This window comes from Ictalurus punctatus, chromosome 25 (assembly GCF_001660625.3).
Source record: "Ictalurus punctatus breed USDA103 chromosome 25, Coco_2.0, whole genome shotgun sequence".
Lineage (NCBI taxonomy): Eukaryota > Metazoa > Chordata > Actinopteri > Siluriformes > Ictaluridae > Ictalurus > Ictalurus punctatus.
The window spans coordinates 6,565,682-6,588,548 of NC_030440.2; the positions used below are offsets into that span (position 1 = coordinate 6,565,682).

Here is a 22,867-nt window from a genome sequence, read left to right on the forward strand (position 1 = left end):
AATTACCTTTTTTTTTTTTTTAGACAGTTGGGAAAACGGGAGGTTTTAGGAGTTTATTTAGGTTTGCAGTTCAGATAAGGAAGTGCTGTGTGAAATAAACCACAATCTGTTTCTGCATGTCTGTGCTGTGTAATCTCCTATCAGAACCTTCAGCCTCTGTGTGTCTGTATGAGCGTGCATGTGGCATGTCTGTGTTTTGCCTCAGCCTAAAACAAACGTTTGCCTGGAATGATTCCTTCAACGTGAGGCTGCTGGTGTTTAATGTGCCTCTGAGCCTCAGTGACTAGGGGTCGATGGAGCTCAGGCAGACTCTGTACTTTCCACTGCTGCTCTGGGCAGTCTGCCCTTCAAACACACCATCAATAGATCCCAATCTATCCATTTCCTAGGATTATTGTGATGGTATTTTAATTGGATTTTATTTCTCAACGCACTACAACAGTATTTGTGCTACGCCTTTGCAAATGACAGCACCTGTGTCTCTAGACTAGAGGTTTTTATGATATTTATTCTGTGATCAAATCAACATTTTGGTGCACTTTTCTGAGCATTTTGTTTTCTGCCCTTTTCTACCTTAAGTACTTTGAAATGTTTAAAACTTCATTCGGCTCCAAAAAAAAAAAGAAAGCTCCATTCATCAAAGCCTCAGCTTTCCTGTGTATTATGACACACATCATTTAAGTAGCACAGTATGAAATTTTTGCCCTGTACCACAGCACTCTTGATTGATTCTGATCTCGTTCTGATCTGTCATCATTTGTATGGTCACAAATGAAACAGTCTGTGCTGTCTTGGTAACATGAAGAGATCTGTGGTTGGTTGTAACGCAGAAAGAGGGTGGTTGTTGGATTATATTCCTATAACAGCATGCCTCATTTACATATTGCAAACTACTCTGTTTTGTACTTCAACTTCTCCATTCACCTAAGACGTGTGCTGCATTATTTGCAGATATAATGGTGGGAATGGGTTACTCCCGTGAGGAGATCCATGAGTCTCTGACTAGGATGAAGTATGACGAGATCACTGCAACCTACCTGCTGCTGGGTAGGAAGCCCACTGAGGTGAGTCAATTCTAGGAGACAAGCTAAGATAGGCTAAGCGCCACATGAAACCCACTCAGTTGAATGAGATAAGTGCTTTGATTTAAGGTCTGTATAGATTTTAACTCAGGGAGGTCTGTGTTTTTAGATATGAGCAGAGCCTTGAGTTTTTGCAAGTTTAGAATGAGGCTTGGAGAAATAGATATATTCTTATGGCTGAAGCATTTGTCAATTAAAGCTGCAGGTCTGCTGCTGGGTTAGCTTTTCCTTTCGTTATGTAAGTTATGCAGGAAAAGGTGACGTTGGATTGGGTTCTGTAGTTTCTTAGTAAGTAACTCTGCATGTCTGGTCATCAATACTGTATAAATGTATTTTTGTTTATTTAAAACATATGACAGTCACATGGCTTGCTGCATGTCTAGTCACACTATCTGAAAGGGAAAAACCAGAAGTGTAACCTCCAGTCTAGAAAAGAAAAGCATTGCTGACTTTTTGTCTCAACATTTAATCTGTTATTCACTTACATTTAATGTGTTTAGAAGTTCACAGAAGAATGATTCTCCCCCTGAACAAGAGGGAGCTTGTCGTTTGATGGGAATAAAAGTTGATATAAAATAATTGTGGTCCTGTTTGTTACCTGCGCTCTTAGTTGGATGCTGCTGACTCCAGCTCCAGCAGTAACTTGTCCCTGACCAAAGTCAGACCCAACAGTGAGCACAACAATGGCCAATCACCATCTCACCTCAAAGTCCAGAGGATCACCTCCAACCAGAAACAACGCCGCTTCAGTGACCAGGGTGAGCGCCATCATACCGTGTCTTGCATCCTCAAGAGATGTCCCTAAGGATTGGGAATGTAGTGACTGAAATTCTCGTAAATAATGCACTGTTGGTGAGTTATGCCTAAGCTCTGTCTCTGCCTTTCACCTCATGTCTCTCCTATTCTGTCCTGTTCCTCTCCCCACAGCTGGTCCCGCCATTCCCTCAGTGGGTTACCCGAAGAGAAGCCAGACCACCACAGCAGATAATGAGCACAAAGAGGAAAGCAGTGCCCAGCCTCGCAAGTCCAGCTCTTCCGGGAGCCGTGGCGTGGCACCCCCTAGCCCCCTGCTGGGCAACGCCAACAACCCAAACAAGGCTGACATTCCTGACCGCAAGAAGGCCTCCACTGCCCCTGGGGTCAGTCACCAGCTTCTCTCTTTCTGTCCTCTGAAATTGCATGGTTTTTTATGACATCCTCTAATTGCATTTAAGCTTTCACAGACCTTTTCACCATCTTAACATTTTTTTCCACAGAGTAACACTGTGTCTGGGGGGATGACCAGGAGAAATACATATGTTTGTAGTGAACGCACTGCTGGGGACCGGCACTCTGTCATCCAGAACGGCAAAGAAAACAGGTGAGCTCATCACTTTTTGAATCATTAAGATGCCAAGATGGCTTTTAAACATAATGGACAACAGTCAATCGCAGAGAGACAGAGCTTGGGGGATATGCACCTAGCGTGCATAAAGTGTGAAGAGGAATGCTCCGGAGGCATCTCTCAGTGCCTTTCTTCGTATGGGTTATAGCCTTTATCTCCTTAATACCTACATTGGGAGCGCATTAGTAGAAGAAAATAGGATCAGCATGAAGACTGTGATATAAAAGGGGCTATTTTACTGTAAGCTACATGTATAAAGCTACATATCATGCATGTTTATTTTTCTAGAAATTGATAAATGAGCAGTTGTCTCTTAATTACCAAAGGCTAGGTGCTGCCAAATAAATCAATCATATGACCATGTGTGATGCGATCATTCGTATTTGCAGAGAAAACAGTCTGACAGAAACCCATCCCTCCTGCGTTTTATCACAGAGGAGATGTGTAAACTTAGTACACACGTCACCCAGTGAGCCGAATCCCATCCCGAACTTTGCTAAGAAGACTGCCTTGTTTTTTTTGTTGTTGTTGTTTTTTTTTTTTAATAAATACTTCCTACAAGCCCACGTTAAGTGTTTTGTAGTATGCTCTGCTACATTCAAATCCAAGCCCTAATCATTTATTATTTATTTGTTTATTTATTTATTTATTCTAAAATCAGATGCCCCCTCCCCCCCTCTGGAGATGTAATTAAAGCAGCCATCCATCCATTTATTTATTCCAATGTGTGTTGTGGTGCAGGCTCTGAATCTGACTGAACTGTATTATAGCTAGCCATATCTGAAGAAATGTGCAGCTTTTACACCACTCTTTACTGCACGGGCCAGAATCCTCTTACGTGCTGCTTCCGCCACAACAAAGGAAGCGGAATGCAAAAAGCGTGCAGCACTTTCTCTCTCTTTTTGCATTCCGATTGCACTGTTATCCATCATTATTACTGTTTTGTTCAAATGCACATTGTTTTCTGCTGCCTGCTTGGCCAGCCTGAGTGAAATGTCAGCGTGTGCCGCCGCAAGTCCGTCTTCATATGCTGCTGCTCTCACTGCTTCGTCTGCCTCGGTTCGTCTGAGGCACTACAAAGCCACGCCACTTTCAGCTTCTGGCCACACCTGCCGCTCTACACTGCCCCCTAGTGACGGCCCTGCTGAACTCTTCAGGCCCAAGTAAAGATTAGCTCGGCATCTGACTCACTAACTGCACCATGACCCTACCCTGACTGTATTGCCCACTGACCTCTCTACTGGCTGCGTTTATAACACTTTTTACTGCCTGCCACCTGTCACTCATCCATGTGGGGGCCCCTCCCACTTCCCCACGCTCTCGTCTCGACTAATCAGTAAAGGTATGTCTGAGACGATCCCTTTCTCCTCTGTGTGCTCAAACTGTCCACGCTAACTTCCCATGTGTAATCCCAGTACATGTAGTGGAAGTTAATTATGTTCTTATAAATAAGTCAAACATTGTCTAATACATAAAGTCTGACAGACCTTTGAAGCAGGTAAGATCAATGTGTGAGAATCTGTGATAGTCATAAAGAGGTCAAGGATAGCTCACAGTGGTTGTAGCTAATAAACCGATAGTGAGCGACATGAATATAAATTAAAGTAGAAGTGTCCCAAATGATTTGCTCCCTCTTCGTTCCATGCATAATGTAGCAGGGAAATGAGCTAGATGAGAGCATCCTTAACTCTGGCTCCATGCCTTATTGGTTTTATTGGATTCTGGATTTCATTATTTACAGGAGGTGTAAACTAGAACCTGCTTTCATGTTAGTTTATTGGTGATATTTTGCATACAGTTGAGCATTTATTGAATCGACTGAAGGGTGATTTTTTTTTTTTTAATGTAGTATCATGCTAAATGCTCAGCATTTACGCAGAATGTCCTGTAGTAGTAAGTCTAAGCCACTGGGTCCCATTCTAGGAGCTTCAGTAGGATTGATGAAGCGTCTCCGATAAGGCATCAAGTCTCATTATCAGTACTGGAGCCAGCATTGAACTGTGACTTTTTCAAAATCTGCTCCACTGTATTTGATGACATCAGCATGTGTGATGAAACAGATCCCGCACATGAACATGGGACACCAGTTTGGCGCAATCGCACTTGTGATGTTTAACATTTACTAAAAGAATGTCATTGTCAGATCAGTATGTTATGAATATCAGGTATGAAGCTCTAATATTAGTATTGTCTTGAAAATGTAAAAAAAAAATAACAAGACCTGTGCACTCTTGCCTAGATTTACTACTACGTTACATTCAAAAATCTTCTAGAAAAACTTCCCTCATGAACATTGACCTCACATTACTGCTCCTCAGCACAACCACGCCCTCTTCGCAGCGAAACCCTGGGGCCTCCACCCACAGCATCAGTAGCGCCACGCCACCAGACCGCCTCCGTTTCCCACGAGGCACGGCGAGTCGCAGCACCTTCCACGGTGGCCAGTTGAGAGAGCGGCGTACGGCCACGTATAACGGACCCCCTGCCTCACCCACCCTCTCCCATGATGCAACACCACTCTCACAGTCACGCAGCCGCGGGTCAACCAACCTCTTCACCAAACTCACCTCCAAGCTCACACGCAGGTAAGCAAAGGACATCACTTAACAAGGCATCAAACATGACATTCTGATGACACTTTGAAGGATGAGATACACGACACAATTTGCCACTTTTTTTTTTTTTCCTTCGAAAACATTACTTTTTTCAAACCATCGGTAATATTAAAGGTTACGTTTCTCATGGGTTCTGCACCTTGATGAATGATTTCAGTGAGCAGTGGAGTAGATGGTGGTCTTATTAAAATTCATGAAAGAGATGCACACCAGTTAAATCTTCGATGATCTCACTAAACCCAATACCTACTCGGAATGCGACCTTTGTGCCAGCTCATGCAAAACACATAGTAACAGTCCTCGTACAACCAAAACTTCCTGTTTACCATATTTTCCAGACTAAAAATAATTTTTTTCTTTTAGCAGGTGCAATAACTTGTCATGTGAAGCAACATTCTTTCTTTAGCCTAATTATAACATTTTTCACAACAAGCATATGCTCTACTCCAGCAGTTACTCTAGTTCACGTGTTTGTTAGTGTTTTTATGGTAGACTGCCCAAATGAAATCACATGTTTCAATAAGTATCATGTTGTGAATAGAAACAGAGTAGTGTTGACGAGCAGAAATAACCAAACCGGAGTTAGATCGAAACTTCTACTCACAACACAGTAGAGACCTTCAGCTTTGAGATCATGTTCGTGATAAGAAATGCAAACTGGTCGTGCTGAGCACTGAAACCTTTCCTGAAAATTTCATTTTAATCTAGGAATTAATTTAACAAAAGATACCATTCTGACCTCATGTGTCTCCATTCAAGCTTGAACTGTTGTCTGTATTTACCAAAGTGGTGTGAGTAGATACTATACAATGCTGTTAACTTTGTACGAACAGAACACAGAATATCATGGAATAAAAGCTATTTATAAATTGAATTACAAGTTTTCAGAATTAATCATTGCTACGTAATGACTACTTTCTATTCTACTTCCTAGGCCTGACAGAGTTATTTGTTTGAAACTGAAATGAAGCTTTTATTTTTTTTAAAGCAGTCTCCATGTATATGCTTGATATTAGAATAAGGTAGGGAGAGTACAAGGCCAAACACCACACGTTACTGGTTGATATATATATATTTTACCTTACCTGCTCGATCGCGTACGGTAACACATTCAAAATCAGACAAAGTATGAAAGCAGCTCAAAATCATGGCATTTGGATGGAAAATTACTGGGACAAGCAGATTTTGCTTGCAGGCTATTAGTTTATTTTTAATTGACAGTAGTCTGATGGACGAGTCGATTCAGTAACTAGAGAGAAAAAAAACCCCCACTCCTTATTGACTTTCAAAACAGAAGTTTTCATTTGAGGGCAGGGTTCAGAGATGACTTAAGCGAGCATAGTGATGCAGAAGTTAGGCAACATTTACACACGTTATGCAGAAATTAGGTGAGAGTTATACACAGTGTCGGTTAAAATGAGGCGTGTCTCAATTACGTGTGATTCTGAACTACAGCTCATTTTTCTAACACGGTATCGGCTTGAGAGAGGAGCAATATTCATTTACATCCCATGTTACAATTTTATTCAGTTGTGTCGAACGGTATTTAATAAAAAAAAAAAAAAAAAAACACATGCAATAGAATATGATGTGCTGGATCAAGTGCTATTTTATACGCTGCTGAATAATGATGTTGGAAGCAATACTCTTAAATTACACCAAATTTTCAGTGATTAATGTAATAATTACAACTGAGGCTGTTCATGCAGCATTTACATTGGCAAAATACCAGGCTCCTATTTGATTTATTTTGATATTAATTAGATTTATTATTTGAATGCTTGCCACTTGTCCTCAAGAAAAATCTGAAAATCCAACCAGAATTCAATTTAAGCAAGTTGCCAACTCTGACTAGGGTCCGTGGTGTAATTTCTTAAAAGAGGATGATAATCATATACTGCTTCATATTAACGCACTTCATTAGCAAACTAACACACACATTATTACATTATGTTAGCTACCACTTTTTAACCTGGTCAATTAGGTTTTTATTTCCCCAGGACAAAAATGAAACTCGACCCAGTAGTGGTCTCTGAAGTGCTGTTCTGAAGGCAGTAAAATGTTCTATCGAATAAATATGGCTACTCTAAGCATGTTAGGAGATTGAATGTTTATAATCTGGGAAATAGCAGCAATATTAGCACTTGTGATTTCTTGCCCACGCTGCAGATTTTTAATTTCTTATTTATTTTTTTAAGTTCCCATCATGTTGCCACCATTAGAAATGTCTGTGTCCTTATATTATTTGTATCAGTACACACAGAAATGGTTATTCTGCATATTTCTTTCTTGCCTGATGTTTGCCCTTCAAAGTGTAGATTGTAATTGCCTCTTTGCATTGTGTGTTTGTTTTATAGAAACATGTCATTCAGGTTTACCAAAAGGTAGGATCCTCAGTTCGGTGTGAGTGTGACCATGAGTTAACATTAACCAAGTATGGCAAAGTGCTGAATGAATTGCCTGATACTCACTCTTTGATCCGTGTGCCTTAATCGGAGTGCGATTGAGCATGCCTGAGATCACTGCTGTCCTGATGGAAAGAAACAGACTCACCAGAAGCTCTACTAATCACATGTGCATGCCTCTCTACAGGATGGAAATGTGTACACGACTCTTAAGCTTTTGTATCTGTTTTGTTTTTAATACTCTTATTAATGTCAACTTTTCTTTTACAGTGGGGATTCGTTTTCCTTTCATGAGTTTCACAGTAGTTTCTTGCATCTGATACAGTTTGTGACTGTTTTAATTAATTACACCTGTGTCGTGGCAAGTAATAATCTTTTTAAATACGCACAGGATGATTTCATTTCGGAATCATCCCCTCGGTTTACTTGCAATGAAACTCTGAGAAGATATACTCCTGGTTGTGTAATTCAGGCCACCGTACTGGGCGCTAAATTTGGCCGCTGACAGATGTGGCGATTGAGAGCGATTTGTTACGAGATGTCTGGAGTTCAGGTACCGAGAACCTTTTTTTTGTTTTTGTTTTTTTGGTCGATCCTCCCTCTCGTTTTGGCCTTGCTCTGATTCTCCACGATCCTGTCCTAGTTGTAGAATCTGCTCTAGATGTTCTGACCTGCCCCTGTCAGTTTTCCCCAGATCTGTCCAGACAGAATGCTCCTAAACCACGACCCCGCTGTACAAGGGCTCAGACTCCACCTACTGTCGACATGCTTCTCTAGGTGTAAATTCCCACAGTGAACTTGTTTCTGCCTTTCACAACGTGTTGGTTGGACTGTATAAATCCCAGTTGCCTTTTTCCTCTTAATCAAACAGATTCATATTTATCCATATGACCTTATTATCCACCTGCTGTTTATATGATCAGGAATGAAGATCTGTACTGCAGCGCAGTACGTTCCCACCTTTTTCATTAGACGATGAGGGTTCACAGCCTCAGCAGTAACCAAGCGCAGGAACTGTTTGCAGAGTTAAACTGAACGAGGTCTTGACTGCTTAATCGGTCATAATTGCTAGAGTGGACAGATTTAAGAATGATTTAGAGAGAGGACTTTATGTAGTCGTGATAAATCATTATTTTTTGCACCTAGGTGCCACTGAGACCGGTCTTAACTGTGCATATTTATGTGAAAGCATATGTAGCATGCACTCCAACGCTATTACTTGCTAGCCCAAAGTAAACAGGAAGCAGTGCCATAGCCAGGAATTAATAGTCCCTCCAGGATTTTGAAAGGAAAAGCAGAAATGAATGCAAAATCAAGGAAGCTTCCCAATATACGCAGGAGCTTGCAATTTTTCAACACGAGCGCAGATCCTATGAAGATTTGTTACAAGACACGTAATGTGACATCATCACAACACGCCGTGTGACATAATCACTGCACGCATTTGGCCCCTTCGATTTACGTGCGTCAAATATGAGTACAGCTAAAAGGTCTCATTTACCAACAAGCATCACTGTGAAAGATCGTGGAACACAATCTTGTGCTATTGCGATTTCGCCAATTCAAGTAGTTTTCCCAAAAAAGGCATAAACTCCGCGAATTGCTTCACAACTTTTGAAAAATGCCGCAACAAAATCGAGCATTTTTGGCCGCAACAATCACAAAAAAAACCTTCCTGAAATCCTGTGAGACTCTCATGCATTTTGGCCGGATGCCAGAGAGTCATTTTGTCATTAAGGCATGACCCATCCTCAGCAGATTAATAGCCATAAAACACCTTTTTGACATTTCCACTGAAAATGATTAAAACAAAATGCTAGTAATAGGGTGAAATTACATTTTACCTTAAACAGATCTGCACTGCTTTTTCTACTCCTGCAGGAAACCTTGCATACATGACAGTCTGTCATCTTGATATACCTAAGATCAGAGCGTCGCCATCTGGCTGTCAAACCAAAATGGGGGGAAAAGGCAGGATTCTGATTGGTTTCTCAGCACATTACCTGGTAACCATTTAAACAAACAAAGGAATGTGTTCATTTGGCATTTGGGGCTGTTGAATATGGAATTGCAGTGATGTCCATAAATGATCAACAAAGTCATCTTTATAACACACATACTGCACAGAAATATTATGTGACATTGCATTAGTTAATAAATGACACATATAATGAGCTGCAGTGTATGTGTTACAGTATGTAACCTGTCCACACAAGTATTCGGGTCTGGAAAATATTTCGGGCAATATTTCATATTTTCAGTTTTCCCAGAGTAAAACTGATATTTGCCCACAACAGCATAGTTACAGGGTTTAAAAAAAAACAAACAAAAAAAAAACAATGACAATAATACATTCTATAAATGAACATGCACATTTGGAAGGACAGTGTGTGCTAACATGAGGATAGAATCATTTTGAGTGAGGCGATAGGACTGGATAAAAGTCTGTGGAAATGTAACTGAAAGCACTACTGTGAGGAACCAGGTAATCTTTAAAACGATCTAATTATTTTACACAAATGGAACTCGTAGAAATGCTCCGCTTTTCACCAGACGTTAATTTTATGCCCCGGCTTAATGGAAATTTGTTTTATAACCAGTTGGTGTTAGATTTACACATGCACAGTTCAGACTTGGATTACAACGTTGCACCTGTCCTCTGATCTAAAGCAGTAGACTCCTACCTAAGACAGTAAAGGAAATTAGCAGGTTCGGTTAAGAACCGTTCCCACTCATCTTGGATAGACACTGTAATCATAAGCAAGGGAGCATCTTAATTCTGGCTTCTTTTTTTTTTTGTTTTGTTTTTTTTAACAACCACAGCCAAAGGAGAATAAATAGATATGGATCATCTTGTTACTTTGAGTACTTTAAGAGATTATTCAATTTCTTGTCCACGTTCCAGCCCACTACATCTGCATTAACTCTGTGTTTCACTTCAAATTAAACCGACACTTTTTTCTTTGTCCCCTTCATTGTAAATGCACAAGGGGCAAGTGTAATCAATGTGAATTAAGTTGCTCTTTTATAGTATTTTCTATGTAGTGCAGAGCAAGAGAACAAATGACAACCCCTCTTCCTGTTCCCAGCTCTGCTTATCATGTTTTCTGTTTGAGTGCCCAAAGGAGGGAACAACTGTCACCATGTTTAATTTCTTGATGTCAGGAAATTCATTCCTAGTCTACAGAAATAACCGCTTGAAGAATCCTCCTCCTCTTGTTTGATCACTTTCTTAGCCTCTGAGTGCATGAGCAATATCCTCCCCATAACCCACAGGAAATTGTATATGAAGACACTGGCCAGCTTTCTGGAGTCTTTAGATATGAACATGCTCTGTCCTTTTTGTCCTAGGATTGTTAAAACCAGTATTTTCCCCCTCTCTGTGATATAACGTGTCGTCCACACCCCCTCCCCGTCACCCCCTTTTTTTCCCCCCATTTTGTCTTCACCTCTGACCTATTTTCTTCTTATGTCCTGATTATAAAGAGTACCAGCAGAGTTTGAGAGGAATGGCAGACATGAGGGCTCAAGGTGAGACAGGACGCCCAGTTTGGCCATCTAGCGTCATGCAGTGTATCCCCAGTCCTCTCACTGTGCTTTCTGTCTACAGCCTCTGCAGAGCTGGAACTCTCCTCAAGGGGTTGGGAATGTCTCTGCATCCTCAGTTTCACACTGCTAACTTCTACCATTATACACTGCCCTCTACTAATATTGGCACCCTTGGTAAATATTAGCAAAGAAGGCTGTGAAAAATTTGTGTTTATTGTTTAAACTTTTGATCTTTTGTTAAAAGAAATGTACAAAAATACTCTGCGCTCATGGATATCAAACGAAACACAGGTTCATGAGAAAAAAAAAATCTTTGTTGAATATAGGTGTGCAACAATTATTGGCACCCTTTTAGTCAGTACTTTGTGCTATCTCCCTTTGCCAAGTTAACAGCTCTGAGTCTTCTCCTATAACGCCTGATGAGGTTGGAGAATACATGACAAGGGATCTGAGACCGTTCCCCCATACAGAATCTCTCCAGATCCTTCAAATTTCGAGTTCCATGCTGGTGGACTCTCCTCTTCAGTTCATCCCACAGGTTTTCGATGAGATATGATAGTCCATGGTGCCATGTATCCTAACAAAATGTCCAGGTCCTGTGGCAGAAAAACGGCTCCAAAACATTAAAGAACCACCTCCATATTTAACCGTGGGCATGAGGTACTTTTCCATATGGCTACCTCTCTGTGTGCACTAAAACCACCTCTGGTGTTTATTACCAAAAAGCTCTATTTTGGTTTCATCTGAGCACAGAACCCGATCCCATTTTAAGTTCCAGTAGTGTCTGGCAAACTGAAGACGCTTGAGTTTGTTTTTGGATGAGAGGAGAGGCTTTTTTCTTGAAACCCTTCCAAGCATGTGGTGATGTAGGTGACAGATTTTAGTTTTGGAGATTTTCTGACCCCTAACTTCTGCAATTTTGCAGCTGGGATCCTGGGAGGTTTTTTGGCCACTCGAACCATCCTCTTCACAGTGCGTTGAGACGATATAGACACAACATCCGCTCCCAGATTGATTCATAACATTTCCAGTTGACTGGAACTTCTTAATTATCGCCCTGATGGTGGAAATGGTCGTTTTAAATGCTTTTGCTGTTTTCTTATAGCCACTTCACCTTTTTGAAGCTCGACATCCTTTTGCCGCACATCACAGCTATATTCCTTGGTCTTACCCGTTGTTATGAATGACTAAGGCTGCATCCAAAATGGTGTACTACCCTACTACACAGTAGGTGAAAATCAGTACACCAGATGTGTAGTATGTTCGAATTCTCAGTATGCAAGGAACAGTAGGTGAGAAATACCCGTACTGATTCCGGCAAGATTTTGCTGTATGCGACCGATGAACACTATGCAAGTCAAGCATAATGCAACGGAACTGGTGCGGACAAGCTCAGAAATAAAATTGTGGAAGACAGTGCGTCGGCTCTTTTTAAGTATTAAATTTTGGTTAAACAGGACTTGTTTAACAATATCCGAATAAATTGTTAACTCATTGAAGGTTTAAACAAGCAAACAGTTGAGTGTGTGTGATCTCCATCATGCTTTAGCTGACCAAGCTAACGTTAACGAATTTACCTCGGCCTGTTAACCCCACCCACATTACATTATTAATTTCCTGATGTGCGTTTTGCCGCTAATGCGGTTGCTTTAATCTGGTGACCTCTTTAATATTTTTGCGTTTATTATGACATTGACGGTCACATGACAATGACAAGGATTGTAGGCATACTACACACACATACTGATTAGTACGTACTGTTTCAACGTCCGTGCAGTAGGCAATACATACCGTCACAGTACACGATTCCGGACGCAGCCATAAGGGAATTTGGCCTGTGTGTTACCTCATATTTATACCCCTGTCATGGTTGAACAATTTCCTGTTCCTAGTCACCCAGGTGTAATACTAAAAAATGTCAAATATCAATGGGAATATACTTCAAATATATTTTTCTCATACGAATTCATGAGGTGCCAATAATTGTGGCACACCTATATTATTATTTTTTGATAAACCTGTGTTTTGTTTGCAATTGTTTCAAATCCATGAGAGCAGAGTAGTTTTGTGAATTTTTTTTTAAACAGAAGGTAAACAATAAAGACAGTCTTTCACAGCCGTCTTTGCTCACATTTACCAAGGGTGCCAATATTAAAGGAGGGCGCTGTATGAGTGTGGAATCAGTTAGCAGTGAGGAACAAAGCATGGCCTAAATCTGGGATGTCTAACTCAGTTTCTGTCTCTGCCGCCTTGGCATTTTTGAAGGGCCATAAGCACAATTATGATTGATTGCAACATTATAAGTGCAACTATTCTTTGTCCATGAATCAGTTTACCAAATTGTTTTTGTGCTATTAGTGATATAAATTGTATTCAATGATAACACTGCTTGCTTACTGTAGCAGTAAAGAAGAAATCATACAGGCTTTGTTTTCTTTTCACTGAAAACATTCATGTCCTTTGTCCTTTTTGTAGGGCAGTACATTGGGTGATGCTTTTTCACATTTAGAATCAATCATAAAATGTGAGCTCACCCTCCCTGGTGCATTTGCTTTATACTTTTCCGTGCTTCTCAGTGAAGCAGAAACAAAATGCACTGAAAACCCCAACAGTGTCTATGCTCTGTTAACTTTATTTAAAATCATACTATATAATGTTTATACAGTAATAATATTTCAGAATAAGGTCATCAGACATGCAGTTTTTTGTCTGTGCCGTGCTTTTAAGCGTGTTGTAAATGCAGCTAGCTCCGTGTTGACTGTCCTCATTGCTCATTTCACCGACACTGTTCTATATATGGACGTTATTGTTGTTAGGAAATTGAAGCGAGATGTGGTGTGGATTGGACAGGCAGTCAGTGTGTGACGCTTACGCAGTGCATCTGGTGTGAATTCTAGGTAATATTGCTGTGGGGCAAATTATTCTTGTATTTTATTTTCATTTATCAGCAGGCCATATTTGACTGCTGGGCCTCGAGTTTGACAGCCGTAGCTTTAACATTTACTGACTGGTTTCTTTTGAGGTTCGCAGGGTTTATATTAAAATCAGAACAGTGAAAAAATGAAGCCGAAAGTCTTCAAGACGGAGGTCTTTAAAAGAATTTTCTCTACTGTGCTGCCACCTTTTGGACAAAACATCATATTACACCTTTAATTAAATTAGTTTTAAGGCATTATTAGGTATGCCTACCTTATATCTACAGCTACCTAAAGGGTTTTTTCTAGGATTTTCTCTATTCTGTCTACCAATTGAAATGTACCATTGTAGGACCACGACTAAGCAGATAATCTGTGTGTTACTGCTGTGGTAAGAATTGTTCACCAACTCAATCATTTCTGGTCAGCAGAGGTCTTTTGGTTGTCCCTACATAGCCACAGATGGGCAACAGTCAGTGATTACATGGTTAAACAGTGCACCAACTGCTATGTCGGTGGATGTGGGGGTTTTCTTGTTTTTTTCAATTACTGTCTCAGTGTATATTGTTGTTTTGTTTTGTTGTTTTGCTGTAAGGTCTTAAGTTGATCTGCAGTGCTGGGTATTTAGTATAAGTGCCATTGAGAGAATCTCCAGCTCTGCCTTGAGTGACTGTAATATCCAGTTCTGGGTGATGGATATTATTTCAGTGGCTGTGGAAAACTGTTCATTCCCCTAAGTTTTTTTCCCCTATGCTGTTCTCATATATTTGCATGCAGAACTGATGTGTGTTTGCTGCACGCTGTGCTCCCATGCATGCATTTATCCAAGGTTTTGTTGTACTGAGAGTAATCTGTATGATCTAGCACCTGTATCACTACTCCTGCTCTGCTAAGCAGCAATTCTCACACATGCTCATGACTCTCACAGAGTTTTAATTCACACAGCACTGACCTTTGGTCTGTGCTCAGCTGTAACCGTCTTCCCTTTTTCTGGCAGTCGGACCGTGTCCGGGGATCAGAAGGAGGATCAGAAAGACACCAAGCCACGTTCCCTGCGCTTCACCTGGAGCATGAAGACCACGTCGGCCATGGAGCCAAGCGACATGATGCGCGAGATCCGCAAGGTGCTCGACGCCAACAACTGCGACTACGAGCAACGCGAACGCTTCCTGCTGCTCTGCGTCCATGGCGACGGCCATGCCGAGAGCCTCGTCCAGTGGGAGATGGAGGTGTGCAAGTTGCCCCGTCTCTCTCTCAATGGCGTGCGCTTCAAGCGGATATCGGGAACTTCCATTGCGTTCAAGAACATAGCTTCAAAAATTGCCAATGAGCTAAAGCTGTAAAAAAATAAATAAATAAATAATCAAAATGTGAAAATGTGACAAAAGGACTAAGGCATACAAAAATCTATTATTTTTTTGTTTTGGTTTTTTTTTTTCCTTTCTGAAAAAAGTAGCAGATTCAAGGATCCTCTCTCGAACGCTTACAGAAATGTGTAACGAAATGTATAGAATCATGCCTTAGGTGGTATTATTATTATTATTATTATTATTATTATTATTATTATTATTATTGTGACTGGTGGTCTAAAACTGTATGGAAAAGAAGTGATGGTTGGTGGTTTTCTTTTTATTTATGCACTACTGCATTAGCTGCCCAATAGGCCTTTAGTTAACCCTTCATTTAAAACAGAGGGATGACAAAGTCACAGTATTTCTCTTCAGTGCCGTGCCTGCCCACAACTCCTTTAGTCCCTTTTTTTGATACTAAGCAAAAATGGCCGTTGTGTTGTTCGATAGGAAAATGATATGCACCCCAACTGCCCAAAGCTGCTGATAGCAGTATAGTCATATTGCTCCCTCCTCATATAATCAGACAGGAACTGACTTTGACTTGTTGGAATGAACTGTTCTATATGCCTAAAGATGGACAGGATCTGCTTATTTATAGACTGTGGTGCCATGAATCTGCTGGGTGAGGTCACAGGAGAGTTCAGCCACAGCACCTTAGCGAAACCTCATGGTTGTAATGCATTGTGAGATTTTGACTAACAATTTTCAGAGAATTAAAAGACTTATTCAGAGCAGGAAGATTTTCCTTCCTGGTCTGTTGGTATATTTAGTTTATTTCCATATGAAGTGTTTTTTTTTTTTTTTTTCTTTTGTAACATATATTGGAAGTTGTTGAACTGTTTGTATTCTGATGAGGTGAAAAGGGCCTATGGAGGAGTCAGGCTCCTGAGTCGAGATGTCGTTTTTCAGGCCTCAGTATTCACTCCTATCCGTAAAGAAACCATGGCACTGTTTTTATTTTTTTGGAATGTAAATAATGTACCTTAGTTTTGCAACAGCTACATATTGATATACTTTTTTTTTTTTTTTTTTTTTTCCCTTTTCTAAATCTGGCTGTGAGTTGGAAACTATGGAAATTAATGTACTCATCACAGGATAAGGTTAATCAGTGTCTTCATTAAAACACACTTGAAACTAAAATCTGATGTCTCTTTCTTTACACCAGTGCGTTAAAACTGCTGCAGGTGTTGGATTTTGGGCTTTGTGTATTGTATCATGGGCTTGGCAACTGGCTGTTGGAAGAGTATCCTTATTTAAGGTGTTTTAAAGCAGGTAGAACATGAAATCCTGCTGGAAAATGTTCTGTCATTCTGACATGGAGTGTGAAATAGTTTAAAGTCGACCAGAATTGATTATAAAGCTTGGGTTATTGTTTGTATGGAGCTTTGCGTGTTCTCCATGTACACTCACTATGCACTTTATCAGGAACTCCTGCACGTTCATGCAGTTATATGATCAGTCCATCATGTGACAGCAGCACAGCTGAAAAGAGCATTGACTGGAGCTCTTGACCTGTATCTGCATGATCACATCCAGCATCAGAATGAAGAAAAATGTGATCTCTGTGACTGTGGCATGGTTGTTGGTATTAGATGAGCTGGTTTGAGTATTTCAGGAACTACTAATCTGTGAATTTCACAGTTTACACTTAATGATGCAAAAAAAATTTTTTTTAAATACATTGAGTGAGCAACAGTTCTGTGTGTGGAAACATATTGTTGATGAGAGATTAGAGGAAAATGGGCAGATTGGATCAAGCTGATGAGAAGTCTATAGTAAGTCAATCAACCGTGGTGAGCAGAAAAGCATTTTAGCATGCACAGAACATCGAGTCTTGAGGTGCATGAGCTACATCGGCAGAAGACCACACCGAGTTCCACCAAGAACAGGAGTCTATCATGGGCACAGACGCACTCAAACTAGACAGGTGTATAGATGTTCCTAATAAAGTGGACAGCGAGTGTATGTTTCCTCCGGGTTCTTTGTTTTCCGCCCACCTCCCAAAATAATACCAGTAGGTGATTGAATTTAAAGCCACAGTGTCCAGGATAAATTGATTACTGAAGATCTATTCCTGGACCAAATAAGCATTTTTTTTTTTTTATCAACACGTCTACTATGTTACCCATAATCCCTCAGTCGTATCCAATGCATAATAGGAAAAGTGTTCATGAACAGACTGTTTAAAAGTCTACTGTTGTATATAAAATATACATGAAATAAACACGAGGGAGACATAGTATGAATAATATGTAATCTTATTGAGAATTCACTGGGCTGGTGGACTGTATGAACAGATGTTCACCTAAGACACACACACACACACACACACACAGAGGCCTGGTGTGTATGCAGAAAACAGAAATTAATCTTTCACATTCTGTTTCATGAAAAACTCTTACAGGGTAACGTACATGCAAGCACTATAAACAAAAAAGAAATGTAGAACAAACATAAAATGTACTCATAATGTAGAGACGGTGTGTTTTTAAGTGTCCGTTCTCGATGAAAATCCAGTCACAGTGACACAGACAAGGTCAGGTTATTGTTAAAGAGGGAAACAAAACAAAATATATTTTGGAGCCAAGCTGCACCTGCAAGATAAGGGTTAACATACGTAATGGTGTTCTGGGACAGCTAACTCTAAACATATTGGTGTCTGGGTCATCCTGACCCTAAGAAAACCGTATAAATAGAAGAGCTTCAGCTCTGGATTTTGAGATCGCATTTTGGGGAGTCTCAAACTGTGGGGATCTCGTGTGGTGGAACGGATCGAATAAACCTGGACCCTTGCTTCTTCTCACTCATGGCTGGTGTCTTATTTTTCTTGCTCCAATTGAAGATGTGAGTATCTGTTTCTATGTTAAGTGTCTTCAGGTAATAGGCAAAATTTGGGCCAGCACTACATTCATGAATTCAGTCAGGTGTGTGAAAACGGAAAGTAGAATGTGTACTTTCGCTTTGTAACCACTAGGTGTCAATCTTCTGTAAAGTTTTAGATTTTGTCAGCCTCTGCTTTGTGTATTTTGGCTGGATTTTCCCAGGTGTGTGTGTGAGACAACAGCCCTGTACTGAAGTGTGCAAATGTATGTATAGATGATGGAATTTCTTGCAGCAGAACTTCACGAAGCATTCTTTCATCTCATGGCCAGAAGTGCTTTCTCTGCATAGATTTGTACTTTGTATGGATTTCTGCACGTACAGCGTTCCCTGGGGCAAAGAGCAGTCATGTACAACAGTCAGCTCTTTTCCCCACTTCTGCTAAATTTGAACAATATTTGACCAGGTTAAGGAGTTATCTTTTTGAAAGCACCTTTTAATCTGGACATGCTGGTAACTGATATCACCAAGTATGTTTATGCTTGTTGTGCCTTTAGATAGGTGTACAAGTTCATCTCATGAGTTTGAATATCGTGGAAAAGTCATTTTGTTTTTCTGACATTTAAATCAAAAAGTGGAACTTTTAAATATTCTAGATTCGTTACACATAAAGTGAAATATTTCAAACCTTTTTTTTGTTTTAAACTTGATGATTATAACTTACAGCTCATGGAAATCAAAAATCTCTAAATATTACAATAAAGAATTTATAATACAGAAATTTCGACCTGACGAGCGCTCTAATCAGCGAATTACCTTAAAACACCTTTTTACTAAAAACACTATCCTCTTTTCAGATGAAAGTAAATATAGCCTTTCATTTAGAAATCAAGATCCCAGAGTCTGGAGGAAGAGTGGAGAGGCACAGAATCCAAGTTGCTTGAAGTTCAGTGTGAAGTTTCCACAGTCAGTGATGATTTGAGGTGCCATGTCTTCTGCTGGTGTTGGTCCAGTGTGTTTTATACCGGGAGATTTTAGATCACTTCATGCTTCCATCTGCTGAAGAGCGTTATGGAGATGCTGATTTCCTTTTTCAGCAGGACTTGACACCTGCCCTCAGTGCCAAAACTACTAGTAACTGGTTTGCTGACCGTGGTATTACCGTGCTTGATTGTCCAGCCGACTCGTCTGACCTGAACCCCATAGAGGATCTATGAGAGACACCAGACCCAACAATACAGACGAGCTGAAGGCTGCTATAAAAGCAACCTGGGCTTCCAGAACACCTCAGCAGTGCCACAGGCTGTTTGCGTCCGTGCCACGCCGCACTGATGCAGTAATTCATGCAAAAGGATTAAAGCCCTGACTGAGTATCAAATGCATAAATTAACATACTTTTCAGAAGGTCGACATTTCTGTATTATAAATTCTTTATTCTAATATTTTGAGATACTGGATTTTTGATTTCCATAAGCCGTAATCAAGATTAAAACAAAAAAAGTTTGAAATATTTCACTTCATGTGTAATGAATCCAGAATATATGAAAGTTCCACGTTTTGAATTAAATTACGGAAAAAAAAAAAAAAACAACTTTTCCACGATATTCAAATTTTTTTTTTAGATGCACCTGTGTGTCGCTTTAACTTGTGATGGCTATAATATAGTTATTTCCATTTTATACAGGATATAATGACAGATAAAGGATCTTACCTGAAGAGTACATGAGTGATTTTTGACATATACCCTTGAAAGTAAACATAGTAATCATAGACATTTGGCTTTTTATGTCTTTATAAAATATCGAAGTTTAGCTTCAATGGATTTTCCCTAGCATCAGGACAAGTAATGGAAAACAATGGAAACATTCCTAAATCCATTCTATTTATTGCCTTTATATGGCTTTCCATTAAATCCCAGTTTGACAATATTGATTTTAAAGATTGCATTAGCGCTGGACTTCAGTTATGAAATATTCATTAGGAGTTACTCATAGGCATAATGAGGTCTACATAAGTCTCTTATTACAAAACTCTGCACTTTGAAAATATTTATTGTCTTTCAGACGTCAAGCAGCCTGTAATGGCTTCATTATTTTTTGACATATTGACTAGCAGTTCCTTTTCAATTTGATTTCACCAGCACTGAATAAACTACTCACTGGTTAACTGGAATCAGATGTGTGTTTTAGTCACCATCTGTGATTGGAACTCCAAATAAAAACAGCCATATGCCTTGTGTAATTAAAACCCAATGCCTTTGGCCCATAGTTAAAAGCCTATGTTGCTTGGCAATGCACTCTGACATTGATATTGGGAGGGTGAAAGGCAGATGAGGCCTGTGAGATCTCAGGGGAGAGATCAGAGTTACGGGGCGAGGGAGCGGGTGACAGCTCCACATCCAGGACTCCAGATGGGACCCAATTTACTAGCATTTAAAATGACCCATTTATTTCCTTAACTGTTTCCCGGTTCGATATTGATGTAATACTACATTAAATTAAAAGATGGACGCAACCTTATATGAAAAACCTTATAGATTTGGTAATGCCCTACCTGACAACCAAAAAATGTTCTTAATTCATTCATTCAAGGTCAGGAGTTCAAGCTCCAGCACTACTAAGCTGCCACTGTTGGGCCCTCGAGCAAGGCCCTTAAGCCTCTCTGCTCCAGGGGCGCTGCATCATGGCTGACCCTGCACTCTGACCCCAAGTTCCTAACATGCTGGGGTATGCGAAGAAAAGACTTTCACTGTTCATATCATTATCATTATCATTATCCATTCCTCACAGTGAATCCAGGCCTATCTTAGGAGCACTGGACATGAGGTGTTAATACAACACAGATGGGATACTAGTCCATTGCAGTCCACCATGTACCCACACATTCACACACTCATTCACCCCTAGGGGCAATAGAGAGAAAACCCAAGCTCAGAATCGAACCAGGGCTGCTGGAGCTGTGAGGAAGCAATGTTAAGAGCTGTGCCACCATGCCACCTTTTTTTTTTTTTTTTTTTTTTTAAAGAATCATATTTATTTTGAAGATACAATAAACATATGATCAAAGAGATGCTTTCTGAACATCCCATTCCAGATTTAGTCCCGCTTTGCTGTTATAATGACCTCCACTTTTCTGGGAAGGCTTTCCATCATCGCTGTTGCAACAACTGGTGCAGCTAATGAAGTGCTTGATCAGTTGCATGAGGCGTGCTTGAGACAACACCTGTTTAGCATATTTGTGCTGTTGTGAGGGATTCTATTCAGGGGGTTGAATAATTTTGAAACTGGAGAAATCTTTATAAGTTGCATTTTCAGTTGAATTCGGGGAAACCACTTGAAGCATTCGTTGTGTTGAACTATTTCCATTGCTTTTGTGTGATTTGTTCATTACAACCAGCTGAAAGTCTTGAAACCTGATTTGCAATGGGGGTGGAATCATTTTGAATGCAACTGTATATAACTGTCTGATTCCAACTTTGTGGCAACAGTTTCGTGAAGACCCACATGTGAATGTGATGGCCAGGTGTCCAAATACTTTTGGCCATTATAGTGTAGACTGACAAACACTGGATAAGGTTTTATTAGTTCAAACTCAGGCTTATTTGATGTGAGGTGAGATTGGTTATCCATACAGGACGATTTTCAGATTCCTCTTATGATTTCTGCCTCGTACCTCATATCTTTAACCGACCTTCGTGTCCTCTTCCTGCATTATCAGCAAGCATTTTTTTTTAGAAGAACTCTCTACATTTGATAATTATTCCACTTCTTATTAGCTGTCGTTCGACCTCTTTAGGTAGTCTTTTGTGGCCCATCTGCACTGCAGAGCCTATTAGAGAAGAGGTTGGTGTTTCCGGGCTGTTCCTTCAAGCTGGCGCTGCCCCATGCTGCCTCGGGGTTGTGTCAGGTCTCAGAAGTGAGCCACAGTATGTCTCCTGGGTTATGGACAGCTGAAGAAAGGAGCAGTGCTTTGTTATGCTCCACTCGGACCATTGATCATCCTGCTTCCCCACTGATGGCCATTAAAGCATCAGCGATTAGGCCCTTTCACCAAGGATCCATACTCAGGACCTGGGCTAAAAACAGAACTGAAACCTATTAGAGACTTAATGTGCAGTAATCACACAGCCATGATTTGAGTTTAGCTTTCATCCTAAGAGGAAGGCATAGATAAAAGAGCACTTAAATGATAAATAGTGTGGCAATCGCTTAGCTGGTATGATTTAGCAGCTGGATACAAGAGCTTTATCAGAAAACTGCTCATCATTCATGTTTTCTAAGTAAGACAAGGTGGGAGGATGAGATAACACAATCTGGAGAATGTTTAAATAAAGGTAGGATGAAGATGAGCAGAGGGGCCAGAAAACACAAGATAAATGATTGTCCTAAGCACGGTCAGACCTCTGTGTGGATTCTGACTAAAGCTTAAAAAACATTGATCTTTTCCAGCATTTCACATGTAGTTTCTGAAATAGCTCCACCTAACAACATTTCCATGTGACCTTGAGACAACATGAAGCAGAGAAATTATTGCCAACCCATTCTCGAGTCAAGGCTCTTTTGGCTTTAAGTGTTCTTTCCTGTCCATCTCTGGAATCAATAAACTTTTTGCATTGCAAGGACCACTGAAAATACACCAAAGCTTAGTTTAGGATCATTGCTTTATATCTTGTGGTGCATTTTGCAATCATTTAGATATACTGTATTGATATAAAGCATAAATATATGCACCACCGTTCCAAAAGG

General features: G+C 40.2%; 1 protein-coding gene across 5 annotated transcripts in view; it reads left to right on the forward strand.

Moving 5' to 3' along the window:
* Nucleotides 1-16,442, forward strand: part of mark3b (MAP/microtubule affinity-regulating kinase 3b) — a 62,480-nt gene extending 46,038 nt beyond the window's left edge. For 2 of the 5 annotated variants that reach the window (XM_017456295.3, XM_053675643.1), the window contains 7 exons: nt 952-1,064; nt 1,693-1,840; nt 2,010-2,221; nt 2,339-2,442; nt 4,785-5,051; nt 7,439-7,465; nt 14,948-16,442. In XM_017456295.3, coding sequence (XP_017311784.1) covers nt 952-1,064; nt 1,693-1,840; nt 2,010-2,221; nt 2,339-2,442; nt 4,785-5,051; nt 7,439-7,465; nt 14,948-15,293 — 1,217 coding nt within the window. In that variant the 3' untranslated portion in view covers nt 15,294-16,442. Of the gene's footprint in view, nt 1-951; nt 1,065-1,692; nt 1,841-2,009; nt 2,222-2,338; nt 2,443-3,449; nt 3,624-4,784; nt 5,052-7,438; nt 7,466-10,972; nt 11,018-14,947 lie in introns of all 5 variants that reach the window. The other 3 variants (XM_053675644.1, XM_017456294.3, XM_017456296.3) reach the window with 3 other exon arrangements.
* The last annotated feature ends 6,425 nt before the right edge of the window (nt 16,443-22,867 follow it).